The sequence below is a fragment of the Podarcis raffonei genome, chromosome 1, assembly GCF_027172205.1.
Source record: "Podarcis raffonei isolate rPodRaf1 chromosome 1, rPodRaf1.pri, whole genome shotgun sequence".
NCBI lineage: Eukaryota > Metazoa > Chordata > Lepidosauria > Squamata > Lacertidae > Podarcis > Podarcis raffonei.
Window position 1 is genome coordinate 109,104,797 of NC_070602.1, and position 26,868 is coordinate 109,131,664.

Sequence of the window (26,868 nt, forward strand, 5' to 3'; positions counted from 1 at the left end):
AAGTGTGTTTGCATAGTATCAACCCACTTGTCTTCCCATTCAGCGGCGGCGACTCCTCTGCTAGGAGGTCCCCACTGCCCACTACAGAATTATCGATATAGCTAAAGCATCTCTCTGCATATCTTTACATCGGGTGGTATCCAGCATACTCTGTCGTGCTCTGAGTAAACCTGCCAAAATCAGAGGGGTTTAACATTTTGAAAGATATTCAGTCAAAAGCCTTACCTTCCATCAGCCTGCCATAAATGCGGTAAAAAACGAAGCTTGGGTCATTGCCAAACAACTTGAGGCCTTCGCTGGCAAGTGTCTGAATGTGACGAAAGTAGCCTTCTTGGCAATAGTAATTAATGAGTGTCTGCAAGGAAATGATACAATCACACAGGTGTAAATACTAATAAAACTGAGACCATTGAGTTAGGAGAGCTACTTCCAGCGCCATATGGTTGAGATGAAATGAGAAGTTAGTGCGATCTGCAAGCTTACTCTGGGAGCTTAATTTTGCTAAAAGGTGGGATAAAAGTAAATATGCAACCCTCTCTTTCTGCAGACGTTCCCATTGTGCCGCCTCCACTCGTGACTTTGTACAGTCCTGCAGAACTCTTCTAAGAGTGGGCCAAATCCTGTTCCTGAGAAGTTTCAAGTGTGTGCCTAAAACTGAAGAGTGTCAATGTGGTAAGTTGGTACTGGCAAACATATGTAACATATGTACACTCATCGGGGAGATGGGAATGGCTGCAGCTGCCTTTTGAGTACACACACTGTGACAAACTCACAAATTGCTGCTTTGTAATCTATGTAACGGAAAAAGAGCCTAAGTTTGCTGCTGCTCCCTCATGCTTGTTTACTTCACAGAAACATTGAATGGTAGAGTTGAAAGGGGTCCCAAGGGTCATCTAGTCCAACCCCCTGCAATGCAGGAATAAAAACACACTGTCCCTTCATGCTTCCCAAGTGCAGATGCACACAGATGTTTAAAGACAGTGGCAGAAGCACTTTGTACGTTCACAGGAGAAGACACACAAACACCCTTCTCCGTGCTTCCTGCAGAAAGTATAATATGCAGCAGTCCTCCCAAATACGTGTGTGCTGACGTTTAAAAACACATGTAGACATGTGAAGGAGGCTCAGATGCCCAATGTTCAGCTCAGAAACACTGGCATTTGTAGCTCAGCCAGTCATCAGACTCTTTAATCTGAGAGTCAAGGGTTCAAGTCCCACGATGGGCAAAAGATTCCTGCATTGAAAGGGGGGTTGAACTAGATGGCCGTCAGGGTCATTTCAATAATTCTATTCTGTTGTTAAAAGACGCCTGCTTCTTGGGAGAAAAGCACTGACAAACCTAGACAGCATCTTAAAAAGCAGAGACATCACCTTGCCAACAAAGGTCCGTATAGTTCAAGCTATGGTTTTCCCAGTAGTGATGTATGGAAGTGAGAGCTGGACCATAAAGAAGGCTGATCACCGAAGAATTGATGCTTTTGAATTATGGTGCTGGAGGAGACTCTTGAGAGTCCCATGGACTGCAAAAAGATCAAACCTATCCATTCTTAAGGAAATCAGCCCTGAGTGCTCACTGGAAGGACAGATCCTGAAGCTGAGACTCCAATACTTTGGCCACCTCATGGGAAGAGAAGACTCCCTGGAAAAGACCCTGATGTTGGGAAAGATGGAGGGCACAAGGAGAAGGGGACGACAAAGGACGAGATGGTTGGACAGTGTTCTCGAAGCCACCAGCATGAGTTTGACCAAACTGCGGGAGGCAGTGGAAGACAGAAGTGCCTGGCGTGCTCTGGTCCACGGGGTCACGAAGAGTCGGACACGACTAAACAACAACAACAACATTCTGTGGCGATGGGTGTTTCGCTTCATTTTGTCTTACTTCCAAAGGGAGAGAAAAAGAAAGGTAGCGGGGAGAAGATGGAAAGGTTCGCTGCCTCCCCCGCCCCCATCTCTTGCTTGCTTTGTTACGCGAGAGCTGGGAGCTTTCCAAAACGTCGGGGGGAGAAAAGGAGGAGCGTAGAAGCCGCCGAGAGGGGCGCGTTTCCCGAGAGGAGAGGGGCGCGGGCGCGGGAGGAAAGAACGGGAAATTTCGCTCGCGGGTCGGAGGGAAGGGACGAGCCGAAGCGCCTCTGACAAACCTGCAGCAAGGAAGGATCCATGGCTGCCGGAAGCAGCGGCCCTGGTTGCTAACGCGACTGCAGCAGCGTCCAGGGGAGGCGCCTGAGGAAGGGAAGGCGGGCCTCGCCGGGCGGGTCCTCCTCGCCCTACTAATTCGTTGCCGCAAGGGAAAAAAAAAACCCAAACCATCCCTCGCCGAGCCTTCGCTCCGGGGGCATCTTGAAAAGCGCGATGCTTTTATTACGGCGCGAGCTCCCGTGGACGGGACGGCGTATCTTCGGAGCTGGACGCAGCGCTGGATGCGCAGGCTCGGGCTGGGGAGGAAGAGGGCTCCCATGGGTTACCTTGAGGGGGAAAGGAGTGTGTCTGGGGGTGGGGAGGTGCTTCGATTGACACACACACACAAACACGCCTCGCATAGAATTACAGAGTTGGAAGGGACCCCGAGGGGCCATCTGGTCCGACCCACTGCAATGCAGGAATCTGTGCCCAACATAGGGCTCGAACCCACTACCCTGAAATGAAGATGCTCCACCGACCGAGCGTGAAGCTGTTCAGGCGTTCCGGGTTTTTTGGAAAGGGGCAAAAAGGGGTCTGGGGAAGCCAGCTTCTCACCGAGGACACGTAAAAACAGCGGCCTTGCACTTTGTCTCGTATGTCTGGTTCTACAAATGCAGGAAACCACTCTCGAAAGCTGCCAAACTTTGTGGCCCATGGAGGGTGGGGTGGAAGCTGCTTCCTCGCGCCCATGATCTACCTATGTGAGTCCTGGTTGTTTTTAAGGCAATAATAATAATACTAATTTTTTTATTTATATCCCGCCCTCCCCAGCCGAAGCTGCGCTCAGAGCGGCTAACAACAGTAAAATAATACAGCATTCTAAAATCAATTGATTATAAAATCAGTTGAAATCAAATTAATGGCAACCATTGGGCTAGAGTTCTATGAGGATTACCAAAGGCAAGCAAAATATGAGAAAATTAAGCTCCTTTTCATTTGCTGGTTGTTGTTTTAAATAGCATCAGATCCTCTTTCCAAAGAAAACGAGGACAGAATACCAAATCCTGGGGTAGCAGAAGCAATGCTTTTGTGATAGTACTCATCCATATTGTACCGTCCCCTCTCTTTTTCTGTGTGCTGCTGCCCATGATACTTTGATCAGGACATGAGTAATTGGCAGCTCTTTTAGAGGGAAGGAGCGGGGGTATCCGTCCAGGTTGGGCTTTCTTACACTCAGCGCACGTCTCAGGCGCCAGTTTTGCAGACCCGCACGCTGGGCTCTGAGCCCGCATGCAGGAATTTCTCCTCCATTCCAACGGGAGCCGGAAATGCGGCGTTACGCGTTCCTCCTCCTCCTCCTTCTCCTCCCTGTGAATCGGAAGGGAAGCTCTTGAGCGCCGCCGGCGATGGAAAGGTTCGCTCGTCAACATCGTGCGTTGGCACTTGATTGGCTGGAGGTTCGCTTTTATGGAGAGGAGCGGACGCCGGAGTGAGTTTCTATTGGCTTACGCCGGAGACGGCAAAGGGGTCGTCAGAAGTCCCAACGTTTTGCTGCAACGAAAAGCGGGCTCTCGCGCGCTCAAGTAGCAACTCTCCAGCAGCTTCAGCCAGCAATGTTCAACCCCCCTCTCCTCCAACAATAGTTATACAGTTATATAGTTAGCATAGCAGAACGAGACCGTCTTATATCACCCATCAACCTTATTGTGAATAACAAAGAGTCTTGTAACGCCTTAAAAAATGTGCTCTTTCGTCTTTTTTCCTGCAGAAGACCAGCGCGCTACTGTTCTGATGTTATCAGTTGTCTGATTATATTGTGAATAATTGAGCTTTGCATGGAAACACCATGTATATCACGACCATTTGACTCTAGTAGCTTAACTTTCCCGCCCTCTATGGTCATGTATGTAGATAAATGTACTGTATATGTCATAGCTGTCAACGTTTCCCTTTTTTAAAGGGAAATTCCCTTATTCCGAATACGATTCCTCGCAAGAAAAGGGAAAAGTTGACAGCTATGGTATATGTGTGTGTGTTGCATATGTTTGCACACACAAATCACACACATAACCCGGGACGAATCTAGTATGAAATGAATGAAGCTTAAACTTCAGGAGGCCCCTAATCCCAGAGGGGCCCCAGAAGTGATTTTAGTCCACGTTGCTTAACAATTTTGGGTCTAGTAGACCCAATTTGAGCCGTATGACACAAACTGATGATGGTGATTAATATATTTCAACAATCTGAACATTTGAGAGTCAGTAGCACAGATGTTGTAAAGGTGTAGGGATCTGTCATCGAACAACCCCATGGAGGAAGAGAACAGTGGTTACCCAGACCTTGTTGCTAGTGGCGAAGGGGCCCTCATGACACTGCAAGCTTCAGGGATCCCAAAACGTAGGTCTGCCAACTGCAGATCACCTTATAAATCTGAAGAGATTGTCACAATAAGTTAGTGTGTCTTTGACGTACCAAAAGGCTCACCTTGGGTGCCTTTTTGTTGTTGTTTTTATTGGCACAGGCTGTGGCTGAAATCCTAACCCCATGGATTTCAACAGGAATTTCTTCTGAGTAGACATGGTCAGGATCGCTCTGGAAGCTCAGCTTCTCTGGAGATTATATTAATATTTAAAACCTGTTTGCACACTTCAGGCAGGCACTCGGTGCTGACCATTGCACATAATGCACACAGTAGAAAGCCAAGTGAATGGATCACCCCTCACCTCTCAAGCCAAGCACAAATACACAAACACCCACACAATCCTTACACTGCTCTGTAAAAGGGAGAGAATATTATTAGAACACTGAAAAAACAAGGGTGTTACAAGCATATCAACATAATGTTTCTGTGCTAAGTGGCTAGCTATAGCAGTACTTGCCTCTGGTAGCTCAGTTGATTGGGGCGTGGTGTTGATGACGCCAAGGTTGCAGGTTCAATTCCCATAAGGAACAACTGCATATTCCTGCATTGCAGGGGGTTGAATCCTCAAGGTTCCTTCAAACTCTCTGATTCTACGATTCTGTATTCCAACCATGGTTATGGGCGAGTTTAGGAGGTGCATTTGACAACAGCATATGGACAATACAACCAGTCTATTACAATATTCTATAATATAATATATGAAGTAACTCCCATGAAATCAAACATCCATACTGGATGTTTATTGTGCTCAGCATAGGCATGCTCTGTTCATGCACTTTATACATGGCACCTGCATGAACAAAACATCATTTCAGTTGTTATTCTGGGCAGTAATGGCTTGTATAGATTGCTCTAGCCCAGGAGTCAGCAAACTTTTTCAGCAGGGGGCTGGTCCACTGTCCCTCACACCTTGTGGGGGGCCAGGCTATATTTTTTTGGGGGGGCACAATTTCCTATGCCCCACAAATAACCCAGAGATGCATTTTAAATAAAAGCACACATTCTACTCATGTAAAACCACACTGATTCCCAGATAATCCACAGGCTGGATTTAGAAGGCGATTGGGCTGGATCCGGCCCCTGGGCGTTAGTTTGCCTACCCATGCTCTAGCCATTCCCTTTCCCACACCCTCTGTCGCCTCTCCAGGAATCAACTATTGCTTTAGCTCTTCCCTTCCCAAATAGCATTGCCCTTATATTTATGCATATTTTCCCTCTCTCTTTCTGCCCCCCACAATTGCAGCAGGGAGCAGTCATGATCATGAGTGCTGAAAGGATGTGGGGGGAGGATCGAATCCTTCTACATAATGGCCCCAATGAAAATCTCTCTCCATCTCATATCTGGTCCTGAGACGCATCTGGCACGCGAGTCAACAAACTGCTCCACTGACTTGCATGCAGACACGGTGTGCTTTAAACAACTAAAACAAAACAACATTTTAAAGAAGATGGGTATGAGTATGATCATGCTCCGAGTACAAGCATGGCCACGTTGTCTTTTTTCTGCTTCCTTTTCCCCCTCACAGCCGCAGTCCATCCAAATAAGCAAGATATAAGAAGTTAGAAGATCCAGTTTTACATCAATATTAATAAATCCTAGGAACCTTTATCTGCTGAGGAACGCATTCTGGCAACATCGTGGCTATTGGTCTTTTACTGTTTCAGATCTTTTAACAATTTTTAAACCGCTTGATGGTTGCCTGTTGTTTATGATTATTTTAATTGTTGTTTTGTGATTGTGTACTATACTGTATTTTATGCATTTTGTATGATTTGTTGATATTGAGATGCTCACATAACAGGCGGCATGCACGTGTTTGAAAAAATTAGAAACGAAAGGGTGGAATGCATGTACTTATTTGTCTAAGTGTACAAATTATTATCATTATTACTTGTTGATCATCAGATGGTGCTGAAAAACAGCCTTCTCCATCAAACAGTGATTGGCTATCAGTAGTGCAAACAGCGCTGACCACCTGATTAGCTGACCACTGTGGGTGAGAATCTTGATCCAGCACTGTGGAAATTGAATACAAAATATCTGGTACTGGATGCAGGAGCCATAATCCTGGCACTCAGCCCAAACATGTCTCCCATGGGCAATTTTCTCAGAATGAACTCTTGTTCATATCAATGGAACTTTGTTCCACACAAGCGTGCTTGAAATCAGTACTTAGTTATGTTCCTATTTACATCAGTGTCCGGGATTGGCTTGTTGAGGAAAAGTGGTGGGTGACGCCTGCCCAAGAGCCCCCCGGGGAGGGTTGCCATATGTCCTTTCCCCCCCCCTGGACATGTCCTCTTTTTCAGAATTAAAATTTTTGTCTGGGTGGATTTTTAAAATTTGGCAAAATGTCTGGGTTTTTTGTTTGTTTGTTTTTGTTTACAGTAACTGAAGAATTTTTTTCCTAGTGTATCAGACTCAGATCTTAGGTACTTGGCTAAGCTAGTCTGCAGCAGAGAATCACAACAGAGCAGCATCTTTAACTACATACTGTATAAATCCATTCTCTTGTGGCCGAACTAAAAGGACACTGGCTCAGCTACAAGATCTTGGAGAAGGAGTCTGGCAGAGCAAGAGTTAACATCCCCCTGCCCTTAAGGAGAGTCCATATGTACATGTTAAACAGTTTAATAAATTGTTCTATGCACACTTACGTTCACAAAGATGTGAACATGAGCCAAAATACAGTCATACCTCGGGTTAAATGTGCTTCAGGTTGAGCGTTTTCAGGTTGCGCTCCGTGGCGACCCAGAAGTAACGGAGCGTGTTACTTCCGGGTTTCGCCGCTCGCGCATGCACAGACGCTCAAAATGACATCACGCGCATGCACGGAAGCGGCGAATCGTGACCCACAGATGCGCATATGCAGTTTGCGTTCGCTTCAGGATGCAAACGGGGCTCCGGAACGGATCCCGTTCGCATCCAGAGGTACCACTGTACTTTCATGTGGCAAGTGAGGCAGAAATATGTATTATTATTATGTTGTTGAAAGTTAAGAACATTGCTACGGGCAAAATATCACAGTTTCTATAGCCTGCACATAGTAGGGGTATTTAAAATGAGAGTTGTCAAAGCAATCCGTAGTTAGCAGTCAGCAAATGTGTCCTCGTTTTTGCTCTTCAAAATATGCCAACCCTAACACAGAAGATGACTTAGATCCTGGATTATGCTGGTGGGGCACTGGGTAGCAGTCTGGGGAAGGGACGATCTGGGAAGTGCTAGAAGCAGGAGGTTTGAGCAATGGGGGGGAGGGGGTCAGAAGAAAGAGACTCTTCCAGGACAGGGCTGGAGGCTGAGAGTCACAGTGTCAGTGCAGACTCAGAGAGAGAGAAGTCAGAGGTTGCCAGTGCTACCCAGTAGCAGGACAGTCCCAGTTCTGCTGGTCCTCCCCCCCCCCCCCGACCCCCTGCTTGAGGAGAGTCCTGCACATTGCTGAGCAATGGTCCAGACAGGCCCAGAAGAGGAGCTCGCTCCCTTGATACAGCTTTTTTCTGCTTGGAGGGTGGGGGTCTTGAGTGAGAGGTTAGAGAGAAAAGGCAGGACCAGTGGTCAGTTTCAGCTACATCTCCGACTAGAGCTAAAGGACCTCTGCTGTGTTGTTACTTTCTGTGAACAAAAGCTAATTGCCTTTCGTGTCTCAGGTTCTTTCCTGCCCTGTGCTTGCCTGACAGCTCCTTGACAATCAGAGGTTGCAATTCATTTTGTCCTAGATACGAAAAGTAGCCAAGGAAATTACAATAAAAAATTAATCTTTATTATTTTGCACATTAGTAATGATGTATAGCATTATTTAGGATATTAGTAGCATTTCCTGCATGCAGTTCACCAATACAGTATAAGTTGATTGTTTATTAAAAGAAATAATCTATATTTAACATATCCCATGTAAGAAACATAAAATGTCCTGATGTGTTTGGTTATATAATTCTGCTATTTTTTTTTCTGTGAAAAAATACTGTGGACCCAAGATATATTTGTAACAGTTCTATTAAAGCATGAGTCAAATGAACAAACACAGTCTGCGTAAATAAAAACAGGAAAAGAACATGGTTCTGTGAAAGAAAAAGGCTACATTTTCTGATGCAGGCACTGCTAGAGATTTAAAATAAAAACATTGCATCCTCTTCCAAGTGCAAAGAATTGCTGGAAGCAAGCGAACTGTGAATCTTTCCTTCACAAATAATTTAATTATTGCACCTTGAAAATGTTTGCAAATACAATTTTAAAAAGCAGAAAGCTACAATTACCCGTCTCTTCTTCGTTTCTTATTTTCTGAAGTTCTTCCGTGAGAAAGTGCTATGGACAGAATGTAACCCAAAAGGCTGCAACGTCAACCTCAAGATAAAATTCATTTCTCATTTTTATGTACATAATGCTCAAAAATAAAACAAACATGATTTTTTTTTTACAATATTTATATTTGCTTATAAAATTCTAACCACATTATTTTCAACAGGTTTAGCAGTTTGCAACATGTCTGTACAGTCTGGCTATACATCAGATTGGTTTTCACTTCAAATTTAAAAATGTCAAACAGAAAGAAAGAACCTCTCAAGTAGCTGCAAATATTGCTTAATGATATGAGGGGATGAGGTCTTGTTGAACACTTTTTTCCACTTTACCTCTGACGTATGGCTTCCCATATTTAAGATTCTGGACACTTGAAGGAAGAGCAGCATAGGCAATATAAACATGCACTGATAGGATCCAAACTATCTATAATGGTACAGAATACATTGTTTTTACCTGTTGAAAGCTTGCACACTAAACCTATTGTGGTACATATTTGATGCAATAAATGTGCTCAGGTCGTTATTCATTTGCTCAAACATGCACCACAGGTAAAATTACTATTTACACAACAGAGGGCTCTTCATTGAACACGTACGTTGGCAACCTGGCTGAGAGCTGAAGATGGCTAAACAATGCTGCAGGATGAAGCGGAACAAATTCATAAAGGGGTTTTTGGTCAGTTCAGTTGTTTCTTTTTTTCTTTTCTTTTTTAAGGGCACATTGCCTTGAATACACCATACAGGGAAAAATAATTGACACAGACATAAAAACAGCGACTCCCGACTCCAGCTCTAGCTGAGATTTAATTGCCGGTGCAAAAATAATCTGTCTTGTTTTGCTCTGGTGAGTTTGAGGGGACTTTAGAGGCATTTAAACACTTGCCCGAATGTAACACAACATGAAACACGTTTGTTAAAGCACCTCAGAACGGAGTATTCCCTCGCAGTTTTAACAAGAGTTGTTAAAAACTCGTTGCTCTTGGTGGACGTAATGTTTTCCCCCCATGCATGATCTATAAGAAGTGCAGCATGCCCCCATGCAAATCATTTTGGTGTGCATATAAGAGAGTCATATAATAGAACGCCTGGTCCTCATACCGACAAAGTAGTACTTACCCCCTTTCCCCAGCATAAACCCCATTTACAAAAATAGTCACAATGTGTGAGTAAAAAGAAAGAAAGGAAGGAAGGAAGAAAGGAAAGGAATCCACCAACACAGATTTCGTAAAAAGATGACAAATGTGGCAGTTGAAATGGATATACTTACTGACTGTACTAAGTGTTCTATGTTTTAACACACACACAAATTAGTGTTCCCCCCCCCAACCCCTTTTACTGGTCCCTACAGTCTGATTAGCCATTTTTTCCTCTCCTCTTCAGCAGTGTCAGCTGGTAATGAAAACAGGAACCTCCTGTCATGCTTCCCATAGTTTATATATAGTCACATTTTGACGACGAGGGGTTTCTGTCTTGTTATAGGCACTGACCTTAAAGAATACAGTATATTTGTAAAAACTGTCTGTTTGGCATATACCGCCTAGAGGAGTCCTGTTGACACAACTACATTACTCACACAGGCTGTAAACAATTTGTCACCCAATCAGTTTTGTGTTTTTGTTTAAACTGGCGCTTTACTTTTTCTTCTGTACATCTTTACCTTCTTTTTCATGTTTTTCTTCAATGGGCTTGGTTACGCGGTCGTAGGATGGTGGACAAAGAGCGGTGGACATGGTCAGGTCTGTTTTTTCTGTGTAAGAGTTTTCATTGATCTTGTCAATGAGAATTTCATCCTTGAGACGTTGGCCTGCTCCTCCTTCTAATTTATTTTTATTATATACAAAGGAAGCTTGGTGTATTGTCTGTCTTAGGCGATAACGCCTGTAAGCCCGCTGAATGATGACAGCGGACAACTCCTCTTGTTTACGTTTCAATGTAGTTGTGATGGGCTCGTAGGAGGCCTTGGAAGGGTTGGATTGCATAAAGCGGTCCTCCATCTGTATGCGGAGAGCATCCATCTCTCCACTCTCCCCGAGGACGCGCTTCGTAAAAGCAAACAAGATGTCAAGGCAGTGAATTCTGTCACCACTTACCATGGGTAGATCCATCGCAATAAGCTGAACCTTGTTGGGTTTTGGTAAATGAAGAGGAGGTTCCAGAGCAGCTGCAAACTCCGAGAGTTTTTCAAATTCCATAAACTGGGTTGCATCTGGGTCAAACTTTTCCCAGACTTCATAGAACATCTCAAAGTCATCCTCGCTCAAAGGCTCAGCACTTTCTTCGGTCGCCACACCAAAGTTCTCCAGAATGACAGCGATGTACATGTTTACTACAACTAAAAATGATATGATGATATAGCTGACAAAGAAGAAGATCCCAACAGAAGGATTGCCACAGTCTCCTTTCACTGAACTTCCTGGGTGGTCTTTTTTAGGGTCACAGTCTGGCGGCCCACTGTTGAGAATGGGAGCTAGCAAGCCATCCCAGCCAGCAGAGGTGGTGATCATGAAGAGGCAGATCATGCTGTTGCCAAAAGTTTCAAAGTTGAACATGTCATCAATGCCCACTTCTCTCTTAACGTAGGCAAAGTTGGACATTCCAAATATAGCATAGATGAACATGACCAGGAAAAGGAGAAGACCGATGTTGAACAAGGCAGGGAGAGACATCATCAAGGCAAAAAGCAGAGTGCGGATCCCTTTAGCACCCTTGATGAGACGCAGGATTCGACCTATCCTGGCAAGTCGGATCACTCGGAACAAGGTGGGTGAGACGAAGTATTTTTCAATAATCTCTGCTAGGAACATACCTGTTAAAAATACAATTAAGCAATAGTCTTAGGGCTAATTGTTTATCAATGCCAATGTCCTGCCTTGACTTACCTGTGAACTTTAAGGAGCTTTCAGTGACAAAGTCTGCAATCCTATGCACAATGACTCAGAAGTAAATCTCATTGAACAAAGCAACCCTTATTTCTAAGTAAACATGGGCTGTAAACTGCCAAGTTTCCGACTTTATGGCAGTGTGCAGTAACAACTCAAGAATGCTAGAAGTCAACTATTATATTTTATCTAACACATAGAAAATTATGTCATCTAAGCCTTTCTAGATTCATTCATCTTAACCTATTGTTATTTGAAATCTAAATCAAGTAGCACATCTGGGAGTAACCAATTTAAATATAACACATTAGGCAATAGTTGGCTTATGCAGATGTCAGAAATGGAACAAAGGCACTTTGGATACTAGAATGCAGTGATAACCAACAGAAACATACCTTATCAAGGTAATAAACAAGGCCGAGGCTCCTGCCCTATGGAGCAGGCAAGCCTGCTGGGCTGACATTAAAGGAGGATGGTGGCTGTTTCCATCCAACTTAGCAACTTCTTGGTTCCCCCCTGACAGCTGAGCTGGATGGGTTGCTGCATCCCCACTAGATCTGGCCCTAACTAGTAGGCTGAATGAGTTGGCCACCTCAGCAGCAGATGCTGCAAAATGAGGAGTGGCAATAGGTATTGGTGGACAAGGCTACCGTACGTGTGTCAGGCAGCCAGTGGCAGAGCAACATGCTGCAGTCCCCGGAGCGGAGAACAGGCAGGGGCATGGCTGGCGCGCGTCCCTGGAGGGCATGTGCCCGGCATGCATCCTGGGGGGGAGGCCGCGATGGCACCCTTTCCCCAAATGGTGCCCAGTGCGCTCACCCTGCCCCCCTCAGTACACCAGTGCAGGCAGCCTGTTCTCCACCCTCATAGGCTAGGCTATTGCCCTCAGGTGTAGTGCAAAACATTGCCCCATCTCCAGTGTTGACATAAGAATCAGCTGTTACTCTAGTGAACTTCTTTACATAGTGAGGTGGTGGTAAGGTAAAGGTAAAGGGACCCCTGACTGTTAGGTCCAGTCATGGCCGACTCTGGGGTTGTGGCGCTGATCTCGCTTTATTGGCCGAGGGAGCCGGCGTACAGCTTCCGGGTCATGTGGCCAGCATGACTAAGCCACTTCTGGCGAACCAGAGCAGCACACAGAAACGCCGTTTACCTTCCCGCCAGAGCGGTACCTATTTATCTAATTGCACTTTGATGTGCTTTCGAACTGCTAGGTTGGCAGGAGCAGGGACCGAGCAATGGGAGCTCACCCCGTCGTGGGGATTCAAACCGCCGACCTGATCGGCAAGTCCTAGGCTCTGTGGTTTAACCCACAGCGCCACCCGTAGTTGCTATTTTCACCTTTGCTTCAAGCAACAGAAGGTCTTGGGCCAGTCCCGGTTCCCACATATAGAGGCAAATGGGGCATTCATCAAAAACATTTTCCGTTTCATCATTTCTTTAAGAGCTTGTAAATTATAGCCTTTGGGGGAGTATTGCTTTGTAGATTAAGTGTAAGAATGAACTTAGAAAACATATCCTGTTTTGTTGGGATTTTTAAGCAGCTTGTGTAATTTTTGTTTCCCATCCACCCTTCCAATGTGCTTAACCAAATATACTTACCATGCTACTAAAAATAAAAACAGGGAGAGGAAAACCCCCCTGTGTTGGAATGATTTCACCCACAGGAGGACTCCCAAAAGTGGAATATGTGACTCACCATCTTTCGGGGGTGTTTTCGTAAGAAAGAAACCTGGGGCAAGGGGAGATGCCACAGTCTCCAAAGTGGGAAGATAAATATGCAGGGACTTTCTAACCAAATATATTGGTGGATGTGAGAGTACCAGTCTTTACTGAACAGTGAGGGGGGCAGGACAGAAAGGAGAGGAAAATCCTGCTCACTGTGATCTAGGAATTTGAGATTTCAACCTGTCTGGAATTTCCCTCACTGGATGAAATGGATGCAAGCTACCTGTATCATCACAGACAAAGATAAATCTTTTTTTTGCACATATGTCAAACATATTCAGAAACGATTGTGATGCATATGACACAATTACAGAATATGCAACTAGGAATCAACGTGGCTGAGCAACTGGAAACAGCGAAAGAAATAAAGCAACATTTGAAGCACCTTAATATACTTTTGACATTTGCCTTGCTTTGTTTAGAACGGGCCTTACCTACAATGGAGAGGATGACAACCACAAAATCAAAAATGTTCCATCCAATGGTGAAATAATAATAGCGCAGGGAAATTAGTTTCAAGACACATTCTCCAGTGAAAAGGACTATGAAAATCAGATTAATCCGGTACAGAATATCTTCCATTTCTTTACTTTGGTCATCTGTTTCGACCATCATGGTGATCATATTAAGGCAGATGAGAATCATAATACTGATGTCAAATACTTGTCTTGTCACAAAATCAAAGACCATGCCTTGATATTTGTTCTGAGGTATAAAGAAGAGATATTAAATCAGTTAAGGCTCTGGTGTGCACACTGCTAGATTACAACTTAATTAATAACATATATAGATATAGACACACACAATAAAAACATAGCGAAACATCAAACAAAAACTTTTCAGTACAGGACTACCTTCAGATGTCTTTAGAAGTACAAATAGTTTGCACATATGCATGCCCAATGTTGGGAAAGATTGAAGGCACAAGGAGAAGGGGACGACAGAGGATGAGATGGTTGGACAGTGTTCTCGAAGCTACCAAAATGAGTTTGACCAAACTGCAGGAGGCAGTGGAGTGCCTGGCGTGCTCTGGTCCATGGGGTCATGAAGAGTCAGACACAGCTAAACAACTCAACAACAACAACATGCATGCCCCAAACCAAGAAAAACAAACTCACTTAAATATATTCAAATATTGATTGCTCTCTCCAATTTACAGAAAGCTTAAACTCACTTCTCATTTGCTGTTTTTAAAATGAAACTTTCAATCTAGAATAGTCTCACTTACCCCTGGTCTAGGAATAGGCTTTTGAGGCTTTTTAGACCCCAACTTTTTCATTGCATTGTAGTACTTTTTCTGTTCTTCTGTCATAAAGATATCTTGACCTCCAAAGTAAGGGCATAACATGAAAAATGGTTATAATCACATTCTCATAGGTGGCCTATACACTTACTTGCATTTATTCCATATTCATAATCAAAAGAAAAACAAATATTGGGCTTAATTGGTTTTTACAATGAGGTCCTTCCAAATTTTCCAGCGATGCCGGTAAAAGGTGATACCCTTTAAACAGTTGTGCCCATTTACTGAATGTAGAATAAGAATTTTAATTTAGGCTCAATTCAGTGAGAATGGAAGATTTTATGTAGAACAGAGGTAGGGAAATTGTGGCTTTCCATATGTATCCCAGGTAGCACAGCTAATGGTTGGGGTGATGGGATTTGTAGTCCAGCAACATCTGAAGGAGCACAGATTACCCACCCCCAATATAAACCTTAACTGCCCCTGCATTCTGAGAGGAGGTGTGGTCAACCACTAGACCACTCCGCAGGAACTTCTTTCCAATGACCAAACATTGTAGCTCTTCAATGTTTTGCAAGGTAAGGTTCTCTCCCAAACGGCCATGAATATGTATAGGTCTCTCCACTTTTCCCTTTAAAAGTCAGAGCAACTATTTCATTTAATCGGTTCACATGATTTAGCCAGAGTTTATGATGTGAGCTTTAAAGGTAACGCAGGTAAAATACTTATCTTCTTTTTTTGCTGATTGAAGTTATCAATGATGACGCCAATGAATAGATTCAGGGTGAAGAATGACCCAAAGATTATGAAGATAACAAAGTAAAGGTACATATAAAGGTTGTCTTCATACTTAGGCTGCTGTAGTACCTACAAAGTAAGCGAAATGATTGTGAAACCTCAACATAGTTTATTTTTAAAAAAGCTTGCAAGTTGGCATCAAGACAACTCTGGACCCCTCCAGATGTGTGAATGTGTGTGTTTTGGCAGGTGTATAACTGAACATGTCAATGATGTACTAATAGAGCATTAGTGACGAATTTATACGGGGGCACCAACACACCTTATTAGTTCTGCGATGCTTCCCCAATGTTCCTGCACTATTGCCATCTGGAGGGGCACTCTTGCACTCCAGCACAACAAAAGCAATACAATGCTGCCAGATGCCCCCACCGTTTGTGGTATGAAACAGGTGCAGGATTGTGTACAGCCACCACCATAAGTACAAATGATCATAAAGGCACAATGCAAAAGCACTTCCGGTGGGCCCCATAGCAATGCTATATCTTCACTTTAATTGTCAGCATGCCTGGAATTCTTTATGTTACGATGATGGTGGTATTTCTTGTACCCCGTCCATCTTAAATAATAATAATGATAATAAACTTCTTGTACCCTGCCCATCTGCCTGGGTTACCCCAGCCACTCTGGGCAGCTTCCAGCAAAGTATAAAGGAACATAAACCAATTAGGGTGCTATTGAATTTGAACATAATTCATGTTCACATTAATGTTATCCTCAAGCGCATTTCATCAGCAGAATTCTAGAGCCTTTGTGGGGCAAAGAATGCAAAGTACTTACATTTCTTGAATCAATCGCTGCATACATAATGTCCATCCATCCTTTAAATGTAGCCTGCGTCAAGAAAATATTTTAAACATAAAACTCTGAACTCACAGCCGTGCTCAGTGTCTTGTACCAGAGTTACCAAAAGGAAATGCTTAACATATACATATGCTATAACTATGGGCTAAAGTAAAGGGGAGCTGCTCAAGCTTTCAGTGGGCTTGATCCTGCCATGCAGTGGAATCCTATACTGGTCAAAAATAAGTTCCGTTAAGTTCAAAGAGACTCGCTGACAAGCAAGCATGCCTCCAAAGGGCGTAAGCCCCATTGACTCTATGAAACTCATTCTGAGTGGACATGCATAGGATTGTGATGTAAGTTTGTTAAGCTTCCTTCCTCATGAAATGAAATTGGTCCCAACTAAATCAAATTGGCATGATGGGCATGAATTGGCTTAAGTCCCACTGATTTCAAGGAGGCCTAATTTAGTCCTGCTCCAGCTGATACAGTTAAGAAAATTAAGAAGCAAACAAAGGTTTCAGTATTTCAGTTCATTATACAAAGCACAGGTACAAAAGATGATACCTTTGGCAATATGGAAATAAGGTACTTTAATGTATCCTAAGATATAACAGGCTCATAAATAACTTAATCTCCCCCCCACATTTCTACTACAATGATACTTATTATCATAGGAGCAAACTCCTAGAGGCTGAGGTCCTTTCATCCCTCCATAAAATATTTGAGGGGGCTGCCCCCCCAAGGTGATGGGCATTGCCATTGAAATTGTGTGGGTGCATTGCATCTTGTGATCAGTGATGCAGGGTGGGGCTTAACTGCCCCACTTCAAATATTTTATTCAAGTTGACACCCCTGCTTATTATGCATGTTAATTAACAGAGGAGGAGAACGTTTTGTTGTGCAAGCAGAAATCCTTGCAGGGATAGAACGATTTCCTTAGCACCATGCTGGATTCCACTCACAGTGTTCAATGGGACTGACTCCCCTGTAGGTGGGATAATTATTCTCACCTACATGCCCACTGCCCGTTCTAATGCAGAAGAGTCCATGCTACCAAAGAAGGAAATCCAGATGCCCCATTTATTTATTTATTGTAGGTTGGTGAGCAATTATAACACTCTAAAGAACTATACTTAAAGGACTGGTGTTTTTTAAAGAAATGTCAGCTTCTTATTATATACTATCCAACCATATTCACTGATTTCACAAAACTTCAAGTACAATTTTTATTCTCAACCAGTGCCACTAGCGTTTATACTTATAGTCATTGTTCAGATGATCCCAGCTACAAAGCACTAATCTAAATAAATGACTAGGAGAATTATGCATGTCAACTCTCTCTATGAAAGATGTTTCCTAAGATTCTTTAGCAGCATACTTGAGCATCACATTGTAGCTTGACCAAGAAATAAAACCCTAGGTAGGGCTATGCAGAATAAGAGGTGGGACCAGTGGCATAGCGTGCGGAGGGCAAAGGGGTGGTTGCCCCGGATGCTAAATGGTTAGGGACACAAAATTTCAACGCCAGGTGCTGCCTCAGTATAGCTGCTCACTTCTGTTGCTGGGCTCCATTGAAAACGGCTTCCCCATGCAAACCAGGAAGTGACCTCTCCAGACAACAGGACAACTCTTTTCTTATCTCGGCAGCTGCGATCTTCTGGGTGACGCAGATGGCGATTGGCAGTTGAAAGCTCATGCATACTCCATCTGTTTCCTCCCCTCCCCTCATGGCTCTGGGCACTGGCAACCCACGCTATGCCACTGGGAGGGTCTACAATTCTATATTAAGTTGTGAGAACTGAATGGGACTGACTTCTGAACAGACATCATATCATATCATAAATATATCACTTTCTTCCAAGGAGCTGAAGATGGTATATGCGTCTTTTCCACTTTTATGCTCACTGTGAGGTAGGTTAGTTTGAGAGTTGGCAAATAGCTAATGAGCGCCCAGAAGGTGAAACTGGATCTCCCGAGACCTAGTCCCACAGCCTCAAAGTAACATTTTAGGCTACCTTCATTTTATATTCTGGCAGTCTACAGTGATTCCATGACCCTCTTACCACCGAATTCCTAGCAAATTCCTATGAGCCTGATCAGACTGTAAGGGACAAAATAGTTGAACCAACTTTTTATTGTACACTAAGTAAACAAGAAGTAGTCTGTAAAGAGTGTTCACTTACTACTTGCAGTAAAGAAAGATACCCAAATCCCACATTATCAAAGTTAACTTTCACGTTTTTCCATCTGGCGGATTCATTTCTTTGTATGAGCTCCTCACACTGACTCTTATTGAAAACTTCTTCGATTGTGAACATGTCACCAGTTGTGGTATTAATGCAGTGGTAGAACTTGCCAGCAAACAAGTTTACTCCCATGATGCTGAAAATTAGCCAGAATATAAGACAAACGAGAAGCACGTTCATGATGGATGGAATCGCTCCTAGAAGGGCATTCACAACCACCTAATACACAAATACAGGAGGGGGGAAAAGAGTATAAGAATACTTACAGCAATAACATAATCACTCTGTTGCATCAATGCATAATTTTTCTGTTTTATTTTATTTTTTAGAGTGAATTATTAAATTGCTAATCACAATTTTGATTGCAACAGAGTCCCTATTTTAAAGAAAACTTTCACATATGCAACAACATCAAAGATGAGAAAACTAAAATACTTAAATAAAAGTAAAAACTAAAAAAACCTGATAATAGTAACATGAAGATTGTTGATCTCTGTAAAAAAAGAGATATATGTTAAAATACTAATACAGAAAATCAAAATATAAACTGAAATGACTGTATAATTTCTTTAAAACTAAAAACACAAAATGTCAATAATGTTATCAAAGAGAATTAGTCAAGATTAGTATATATATATCTTGTACAGTTAACCATGCATTATTATTACAAAGATTAATTTCTTTGCAGAAGAAAGCCAGACAGTTTTGCAATATGTGCTTATTTAAATAATCACATAGTTTATTTCAAGCTCCAGTCTTTATTGAGAAAATGAATCTATTTTCAGTTTAAACATTTTGTTTAAAAATGAATAAATGAAAAATTTGTATGTCCTTATAGCTAGGTGTTTAATGAAAGTATCAAAAACATTTAAACACATTGGACTCCTTGACTAAATCAAGAAACACCTTACTTTATTGACTGCAATACATCTGTAAGTTTATCTAATAAAACATGACTGGGAAGAATGCTATCAAGAAACCTAAGATGTTAAAGAGCCTAAGATCCCTTTAGTGGAGTTCCACTCGTGGAAAGGTCACTCCCTCTGCAGTCCCCTAGATATCTGCTCCGGGGGTCCAAGGGGATGGACTGGAGGAATCTGTGATTGTTCACTCTCCACCTTATGTTAGTGGGAGCCCCTGTTGGCTCAAAGGACCTTCTAGAAACAGAATGGCACCTATAGATCCAACCCAAGTTTTCTTTCCTCCCCAAAACTGCTATACTGTTTTGGGGGGGATGGGGACGGTGGAGAGGTTATTAATATTTAAATGTGGAATACACTTCCTTTTCAGCATTAATTAGCATGGCTGTACTCCAACAGGTAGGCACAGAACAACCACAACTTTATTTGAGGAACCCTCTCCAAAAACCCAAATCCTACTGATCGGGTCTTTGGCAGAGAAAGAGAGAAAGGGTTCCTGACCACCATCATTTTTCTAATTGATGGGATTTAACTTTTTCCCCAAGAGGGCTCTTCATGCACAGTCCACAATCCATAGATCGATGGATTGAGCAGCAGAACTACACAAGCAGGACCTATTTGTGGCTTCATATCCAGGGAGGGATACGCATGCAGAAAAAGCCTGTAACTGGATCAGGGAGATATGCGCTTTGTTTACAATTAGTGAGTTTTTAAATGCATGTTCCCAGCATCAGTCACCTTCAGAGGAGTGAGCACTAGAGGCTTGGTTTGCAAGTCTCGTTAAACCATCGTTAAAATAAAACCACAGTTTGCTGCAAATGTGCAGTGTTCTGGTGCGGTGCTGGGAAACAAGCTTGCCAAAAACAATCCTTGGTTACCACTTGTGGTTTCTTTAGAGAGAAACAAACCACTGTGAGCCCAGGTTTGATTGCAACCCTGCCTAGGCTTCGTTTCCCGGCAGCACGGCAGCAGTAGAGGAGAAACGCTTGTGATTTTAGCAGCATGCGTTAGCTCATTACACATAAGCCATGGTTCATTTCAACAATGGTTTGACCACAATGTGATGCGCAAACTGTGTTGCGGTTTTTGCAAAGCCTTGCTCACTGTAAAAATACCAAGGAACAACCAGAGCAGGCCCTCAGGACCCAGTCCAAACACAAGTTATGAACTTCGGGGGGGGGTGTCCTTGGAGCTCACACAGCTGCTTAGAAAGCTCCTTGCCCAACTTAGAAAGTTGTGCATGGCAGTGCTTTGAAATGATTTTGCTTCAAGCCTGGCTAACTACGCTGCAGCAAGGTTTCCTTTCTCTCAAAAGCGTTCAGGGTTAGATCACGCCCCCTTCTCCCAACACCACTTCCCATATAGCTGCATGCTGTGGTTATTTTGGAAACAGCATTCTAGGCTCTTTTTGCTGTACACCAGCGCTTAAGTTGTGCAGCTGGCAGCGGCCATAGGGAATGAAGGATGAGTGCTCTCGAAGGCAGGCCCTGCCTTCTAAGGTGACAGCCTCCTTGCCGCTCTCCTAAACCTTGAGCAGCGCTGTGGGGAACTCATGTGACTATGGGGCCATCTTGCCTAGCTGATGGTTAAATAGAACATGATATACTAATAGCAAGCTCATTCCCCAAGTGTCTATCCTTACACAGGCAAAACAGCACCATCCACACACAAGATGTGGGTTTTTTTTGGGGGGGGGACCCAAGATTAGCAGAAGTAAGAAATTATTTAGGGAAAAACTATAAAAGGAGGGGGCCCCTGACAGTGTATTGAAGACTGAGCATGCTCAGTGGGCACAGAATGTTGGGAGGAAATGGAAAACTTCTCGGTAGTGGTGCCCGCCCTGTGGAACGCCCTCCCACCAGATGTCAAAGAGAAAAACAACTACCAAACTTTTAGAAGACATCTGAAGGCAGCCCTGTTTAAGGAAGTTTTTAATGTTTAATAGCTTATTGTATTTTAGTGTTCAGTTGGAAGCCACCCAGAGTGGCTGGGGAAACCCAGCCAGATGGGCGGGGTATAAATAAATAATTATTATTATTATTAACTGTGGTGAGTGGAATAGAGTATCCTGGAAGAGGGAATGGCTGGCTGAAAGCCTGAGCAGGAGCATTTCACACTACAGTATTCTGCTGCAGGTTCTCCTTTCAGGATAAAGCTTTGTCCTATAAGGTGGAACCCCAACATGTAAATTGGAAGGTTACAGTACAGGTAGTTTGCATGGCAGTAAAAATCAGGGGGGAGGGAGGAGTCGGCATGGCGATTGAATTATCGCATTATGGTGGAACATAATGCTTGGCATTTAGAGGGCTTTTGGTCAGGGGAAATTTTGGAGCTGAACGTTTGTTTATTCTCTTTTCTTTCTCACAAGGAGACAGTTTGATATAAATAAAGTCACAGAACTGGTTAAATCTCAAGTATATGAATTTTTCTTCAGCCTTAACAAAATTCACTTGAAATGCTCATCATTTCAGAACAAATGTGTTGGCAGGGTTGGGGAAGTTCTGGCCCTGCAGTGCTGCTGGACTCCAACTCCCATCAGGTCCAACCAGCATGGTCAAAAGTCAAGGATGATGGGAGCTGGAGTCCATCAACATTTAGAGAGCCATAAGTTAGCCATTCCTGGTGTATTTCAGTCTTGGTTTCACCTTTCTTACATAGCACTCTACTGTGGAGTTTGAATAACCCTTCCATGACTAGAACGCCACCTTTGACTCCAACCCATTGATCTTAGCCTTTGTTATTGTTTCTCTCTTGTCATTATTCCTGGCCTTATAGAATGAAACAATCTAGGGGTGAAAGCTGTGTGAAACAATCAAGCTGTGAAAAGTAATTAATAATTGCAGAAGGATTGAAGGAGGAATTAGCTGTCCACCTCACCCATAAAAATAAATTGGCTATGCAAAGATAATTCAATAATTAGACCTGGAGAAACGGAAAACATGTTTCTGATTCTGTCAATTGTAAAAAGAGTTATTACTGTATCAATGTAAGAGGCACTTTTAAGCATATCTTCTGAATTGTACAGAATAAAGTTCGAGATACCAATTTGCTTTTCATGTTGCTGCCTCAGAAACTGGACTGGAAATTTGAAATATGATATCACTTTAAAGCAATCAGCCAGAAATGTGCAGAAGACATGCAAAACTAAAACTGCAAGGTGGATTAATTTTTAAAAACTCCTTTTCCGCTTTACTGCTCTAAGAAAAATACATCAAGCACGGCGTAACATGCTCTCTTTCAGTGAGTTTACACATAAACACATGCTTTACATATTTTGAACTACTGCAAGATCACTACATTACAGGGAGCTTTAAAAATGGTAAATATAAAGCAATGGGTATATTCAAATCTCACTTTGCATGTAGTTATAAGCATTGATCTACATGCACTGAGATTAGAATATAGCTTCCAATCTGTGACAGATTTAATTCACATAAAAGCGATTATTTACTTTGCCTTCCAGCACCTCTGTGGAGTTAGGATGGTTTAAATTTACTTTTGAATATATTTAAACAGTTCTCACAATAACACAACAGCCTTGCATTTTTTAAACGTTTACTTTGATAAATAATTCCCCTGTCCCTGTTGTGCATGTTAAAATAGTTGTTATACTTCACAGACTTACGCTGTCCTTAGGTCTTGGATTTTTCTTCCGCATAGGAATAATTTTACCAATTTTCGAACAGAGAAATCATATGAAGTTAATTTAAAGCTCCACATTTAAATATCATGATACAAATATGTGAAAACCCAAACTTGATAGGTAAGAACAACAGGTCAGAATTTTAGGTTCTGATTTCATGGGGATTATTTTTTTTTGCAAGCTGCTTTAAAATTTGGTGTGGTCCATTCCACCAGTCAATTACACAAAACCAATTTTTAAATAACACATTTTTAAAAAAAGACGGTTGATGCTTGACCTCAGTTTCATTTAAATTTGAACAGTATTTTTTATCGCCAACTAGACTACAAAGTGGTTAACTAAAGGTCTTGTTTATGATGCCTTCTTCCCCTCACAAGACTGGCCCTTAATTCTATAACAGTTTTCATCTCTCTAAATTATCCTCAAATCGAGATGCAGTGCTTGTCATCTTTCACTCCAAAGTAGCCTCTAACCCCATTTGGCTCTTTGGCTGCTTCAGTCAGAGGTCATGAATTCCCACTTCAGCACCAGACTCTGAACACGGCTTGTCAGAAAAACCTGGTATTATTTGAGTCATGCTGAGAATGGAAGTCCCAGAAGACCAATAGCAGATACTATTGGAGAAGCTTTGGAGTCCCTGTGGAAGATTAGCAATGCCAAACATATAAAGATATTATAACAAATTTTGTGAAGCATGCTATTGGGCCCAGGGTGCTTTGAGACAGCTGTTTATTCTGGGATCAGTACAGTCATACCTTGGATCCCGAACGCCTTGCAAGCCGAACGTTTTGGCTCCCAAACGCCCCAAACTCAGAAGTGAGTGTTCCAGTTTGCCAATGTTCTTTGGAAGCCAAACGTCCGACGCAACTTCTGTGGCTTCTGACTGGCTGGAGGAATGCAGCCAATCGGAAGCCGCACCTTGGTTTCTGAACATTTTGGAAGTCAAACGGACTTCCGGAACGGATTCTGTTCGACTTCCGATGTAGCCCTCTACTGATCACGAATGCAGGTTTCTTCAACATAGCATCAAAATATCTGCTTATATGTCTCCCCCCATTTAATCCAGATTTACACTTTCTGCAGAACATCCAGTAGACTAAGAAGAAAACCTGGTGCCCATGACTCATTTGCAATGTCAGAATGACTTGCTTGTAATCTTCTGTCTCTATATGGAAGCACTGCATTGGCACTAGTTCAGCGCTGCAGTTATCATGGAAGAAAGCAAGGAAGCATTAATGATTTTCATTCATCATTTCTCTGCCACCAACCCAATCCTGCCTTTGCCATGTCCCCACAAAATGAAGTTGCTGAAATGAAAACTGTCTCAAAAGAGTGCAGTTCAGTGACTCCTTTGAGAGCTGGTCAGGTTTTATGTCTGGGAATTTTTTTTCCCTGTTCATGAATCATTCATTAACAGACACACTGATTTCTGTGAGTGTATAGAGCTCTTTCTAAATTTGGGCCAAGTGCTTTGGACAGATAATGTTTACTGTTCAAGTTGTTTGTGCCCTTAATCCATTTAATCTGTTTATAATTGACTTTGAATTGTCAGCCACATGTTGCTTATTTTGTTCTTTGGCTTAATGACAGACACCCTTTAAGTGGGAGAAAATGCACAGAAAATTGTGAAAAACTGACACTGTTGTGTACACGACTCCTTGGTTCCTTTTAAATATCATTAAAGAGAAAAGTTGCAACGGAGATTGTGAATGGAAAAATGAAACCTAGTATAATCATATTCCTTATTCATATGAACCAGATGTGTTTTGAAATTTATTTATTTTCAGGTCGCCATATTCTTGGTACTCGTATTACATGAACATTTAGCAGCATTGCTATTCTTGTAGATTACTTAGGAATGAGTACAAAGGACAACAGTTTCCCAAACATTTGTGCCAACAAAAACATATTTGCAAGAATGTTCATGAATAGTAAATAAAAAGAAGTATGAACATGGATAAACCAAACAATCAGTTAAAAAACTGAATGAATGTTCGTGAACACTACAGCAATTGACCAGTTCTTACCCTATTCCACTGCTGACTTCTCAATTCATGAATTTCTTGTTTAAAAGGATTTGTTGAAATTAAGGGGTGGTTAGATGCACCTGAAATTCATGTATCGAGTCAGTTTCAATTTACAATATTTCTTCTTAGAAATTTTGAAGAAAATATATGCAACCTGATGGATACAATTTGAGGAACTGAGCTCCAGTATTCAAAATTTTGTTTCATGGTACTGATGTGGCTTTTATGTCTCATGACTAATTAGACAGCATGTTATGTTATTGGCTGCCCATCTCACTAGAAAGGTTTTCTTTTATCATTATTCAAAAGCTGTTTCCTCTTATGTTTCCATGAAGTGGCAAAAAAAAAGCATTCTCTAAAAATAACAGGTTTGAACAACATGCAGTTTTGATCAGGTTGTATAGGGAGTGTAAATGAATGTTTTTAACGGAAGTCTTTGGAGTTTCGCTGGTGACTTCAACACAGGCACAAATTCACCCAGTAACTTTAAGGAACGGAAGAAAACAGGGGTATAGTGCGGTAAGGAACTTTTCCAAGATAAATGTTAAGCAGTGGTCCTGACTTACCCCAGAAAGAAAACATGTAACACTGCATGATTGTGTAGATAATGCTGGGGGATTGCTGGAATTACTTTAACTGTTTTGGAAATTATTAGCTATTGTGAAAAAGAAAGAAAAATAATCCATTGAGTTGTCTGGTTAAATTAGTCATGTAAGCAAGTTTAGTCCAATCAGTGAGACCATAAAAAAATTAAATCTTACTGAGTTGTCAACATGGTATGATTACTAGTTGTCCTTGTATGCCACTAGGTTTAAGTAGTTCATTGTCAAAAACTGAGAGAGGGAAAGAGAGAGGGACAGAGACCTATATGGAGACCTGATAGTAATCAAATTTGACCTACTGAATGAAATTCTAAACTGAAGCCATTAATTTCAGTGGGAATAAATTAATTCTCCGTTAATTTAACTAGCAAGAGAGCTTACAGATCTGAATTTATGAAAGCAGCACACCCTTTCAACAAGCTGTGTAAACTAGATAATGAAGTAAAAAATATTTAATTTATCAGAAACAAAATGACACAGCATCAACTCACCTTTCAAATCACTATTAGCAAATCTGACAAACTCCTCAAATCGGCTAGAAAGTAAAGTAATATAAATGCACACAGCTTATGCGTGGTACTGAATAAAGGGTTAAGGTTTGCTAATGAAGCTTTCTGCTTATCTATTACCGATAAATGTGCAATAGAATGAAAGGGCAGCATTTCTGCATGGTTATGTCATTCCTCACAAAGGCATGCACAGAACATTCCTTACATTTAGGCATGCGTTTTATGTCTGGCAGACTTTTCTCTCATTTCATCTTACCCTCATCCCTTCAAATCTTGACAAGGCCCGTAAAGGTCTCAGAGCTCTCAGTGTCCTAAGGGATTTGATGGCTCCAAGTTCTGAGTAACCCAGTGCATTTGCTGTTAAGCTAACCAATGATACCTGTTAAAAAAAATTAAGAAAAAGAAAAATTGCCACTTTGCATCATATTATGCTATAAGGCTTTGTAGATTCAGGACTGTGGAGTTTGAAGGAATCACAGGACTATAAAGAATCAAAAGCACATCATCCAGTACATCCTGTGCCAACTTTGGACCTTTAATTCATACATTAGCTCACCATATGAAAGTTGGGCAAATGGGTTGCAGTGGTCAAAATGGGTTTCTCAATTGACTCTGGAAATGTGTAACAGGGCCTAGTACAGCTAAGAACGA

At 42.2% G+C, this 26,868-nt stretch overlaps 2 protein-coding genes across 6 annotated transcripts in view; both read right to left on the bottom strand.

The window, feature by feature from the left end:
- Positions 1–3,445, bottom strand: part of TTC21B (tetratricopeptide repeat domain 21B) — a 33,957-nt gene extending 30,512 nt beyond the window's left edge. For 3 of the 5 annotated variants that reach the window (XM_053408616.1, XM_053408633.1, XM_053408606.1), the window contains exons 1-2: positions 2,734–2,883; positions 226–355 (exon numbers count right to left, since the gene is read on the bottom strand). In XM_053408616.1, the coding sequence (XP_053264591.1) occupies positions 226–355; positions 2,734–2,868 (265 nt within the window). In that variant the 5' untranslated portion in view covers positions 2,869–2,883. Of the gene's footprint in view, positions 1–225; positions 356–2,138; positions 2,421–2,733; positions 2,884–3,349 lie in introns of those variants that run through there. The other 2 variants (XM_053408643.1, XM_053408624.1) reach the window with 2 other exon arrangements.
- Positions 3,446–8,276: 4,831 nt separating this feature from the next.
- Positions 8,277–26,868, bottom strand: part of LOC128423516 (sodium channel protein type 1 subunit alpha) — a 107,692-nt gene continuing 89,100 nt past the window's right edge. Inside the window, exons 22-28 of the mRNA XM_053408754.1 lie at positions 26,474–26,596; positions 18,454–18,735; positions 16,265–16,318; positions 15,416–15,553; positions 14,672–14,776; positions 13,878–14,148; positions 8,277–11,642 (exon numbers count right to left, since the gene is read on the bottom strand). Coding sequence (XP_053264729.1) covers positions 10,468–11,642; positions 13,878–14,148; positions 14,672–14,776; positions 15,416–15,553; positions 16,265–16,318; positions 18,454–18,735; positions 26,474–26,596 — 2,148 coding nt within the window. The 3' untranslated portion in view covers positions 8,277–10,467. The remainder of the gene's footprint in view (positions 11,643–13,877; positions 14,149–14,671; positions 14,777–15,415; positions 15,554–16,264; positions 16,319–18,453; positions 18,736–26,473; positions 26,597–26,868) is intronic.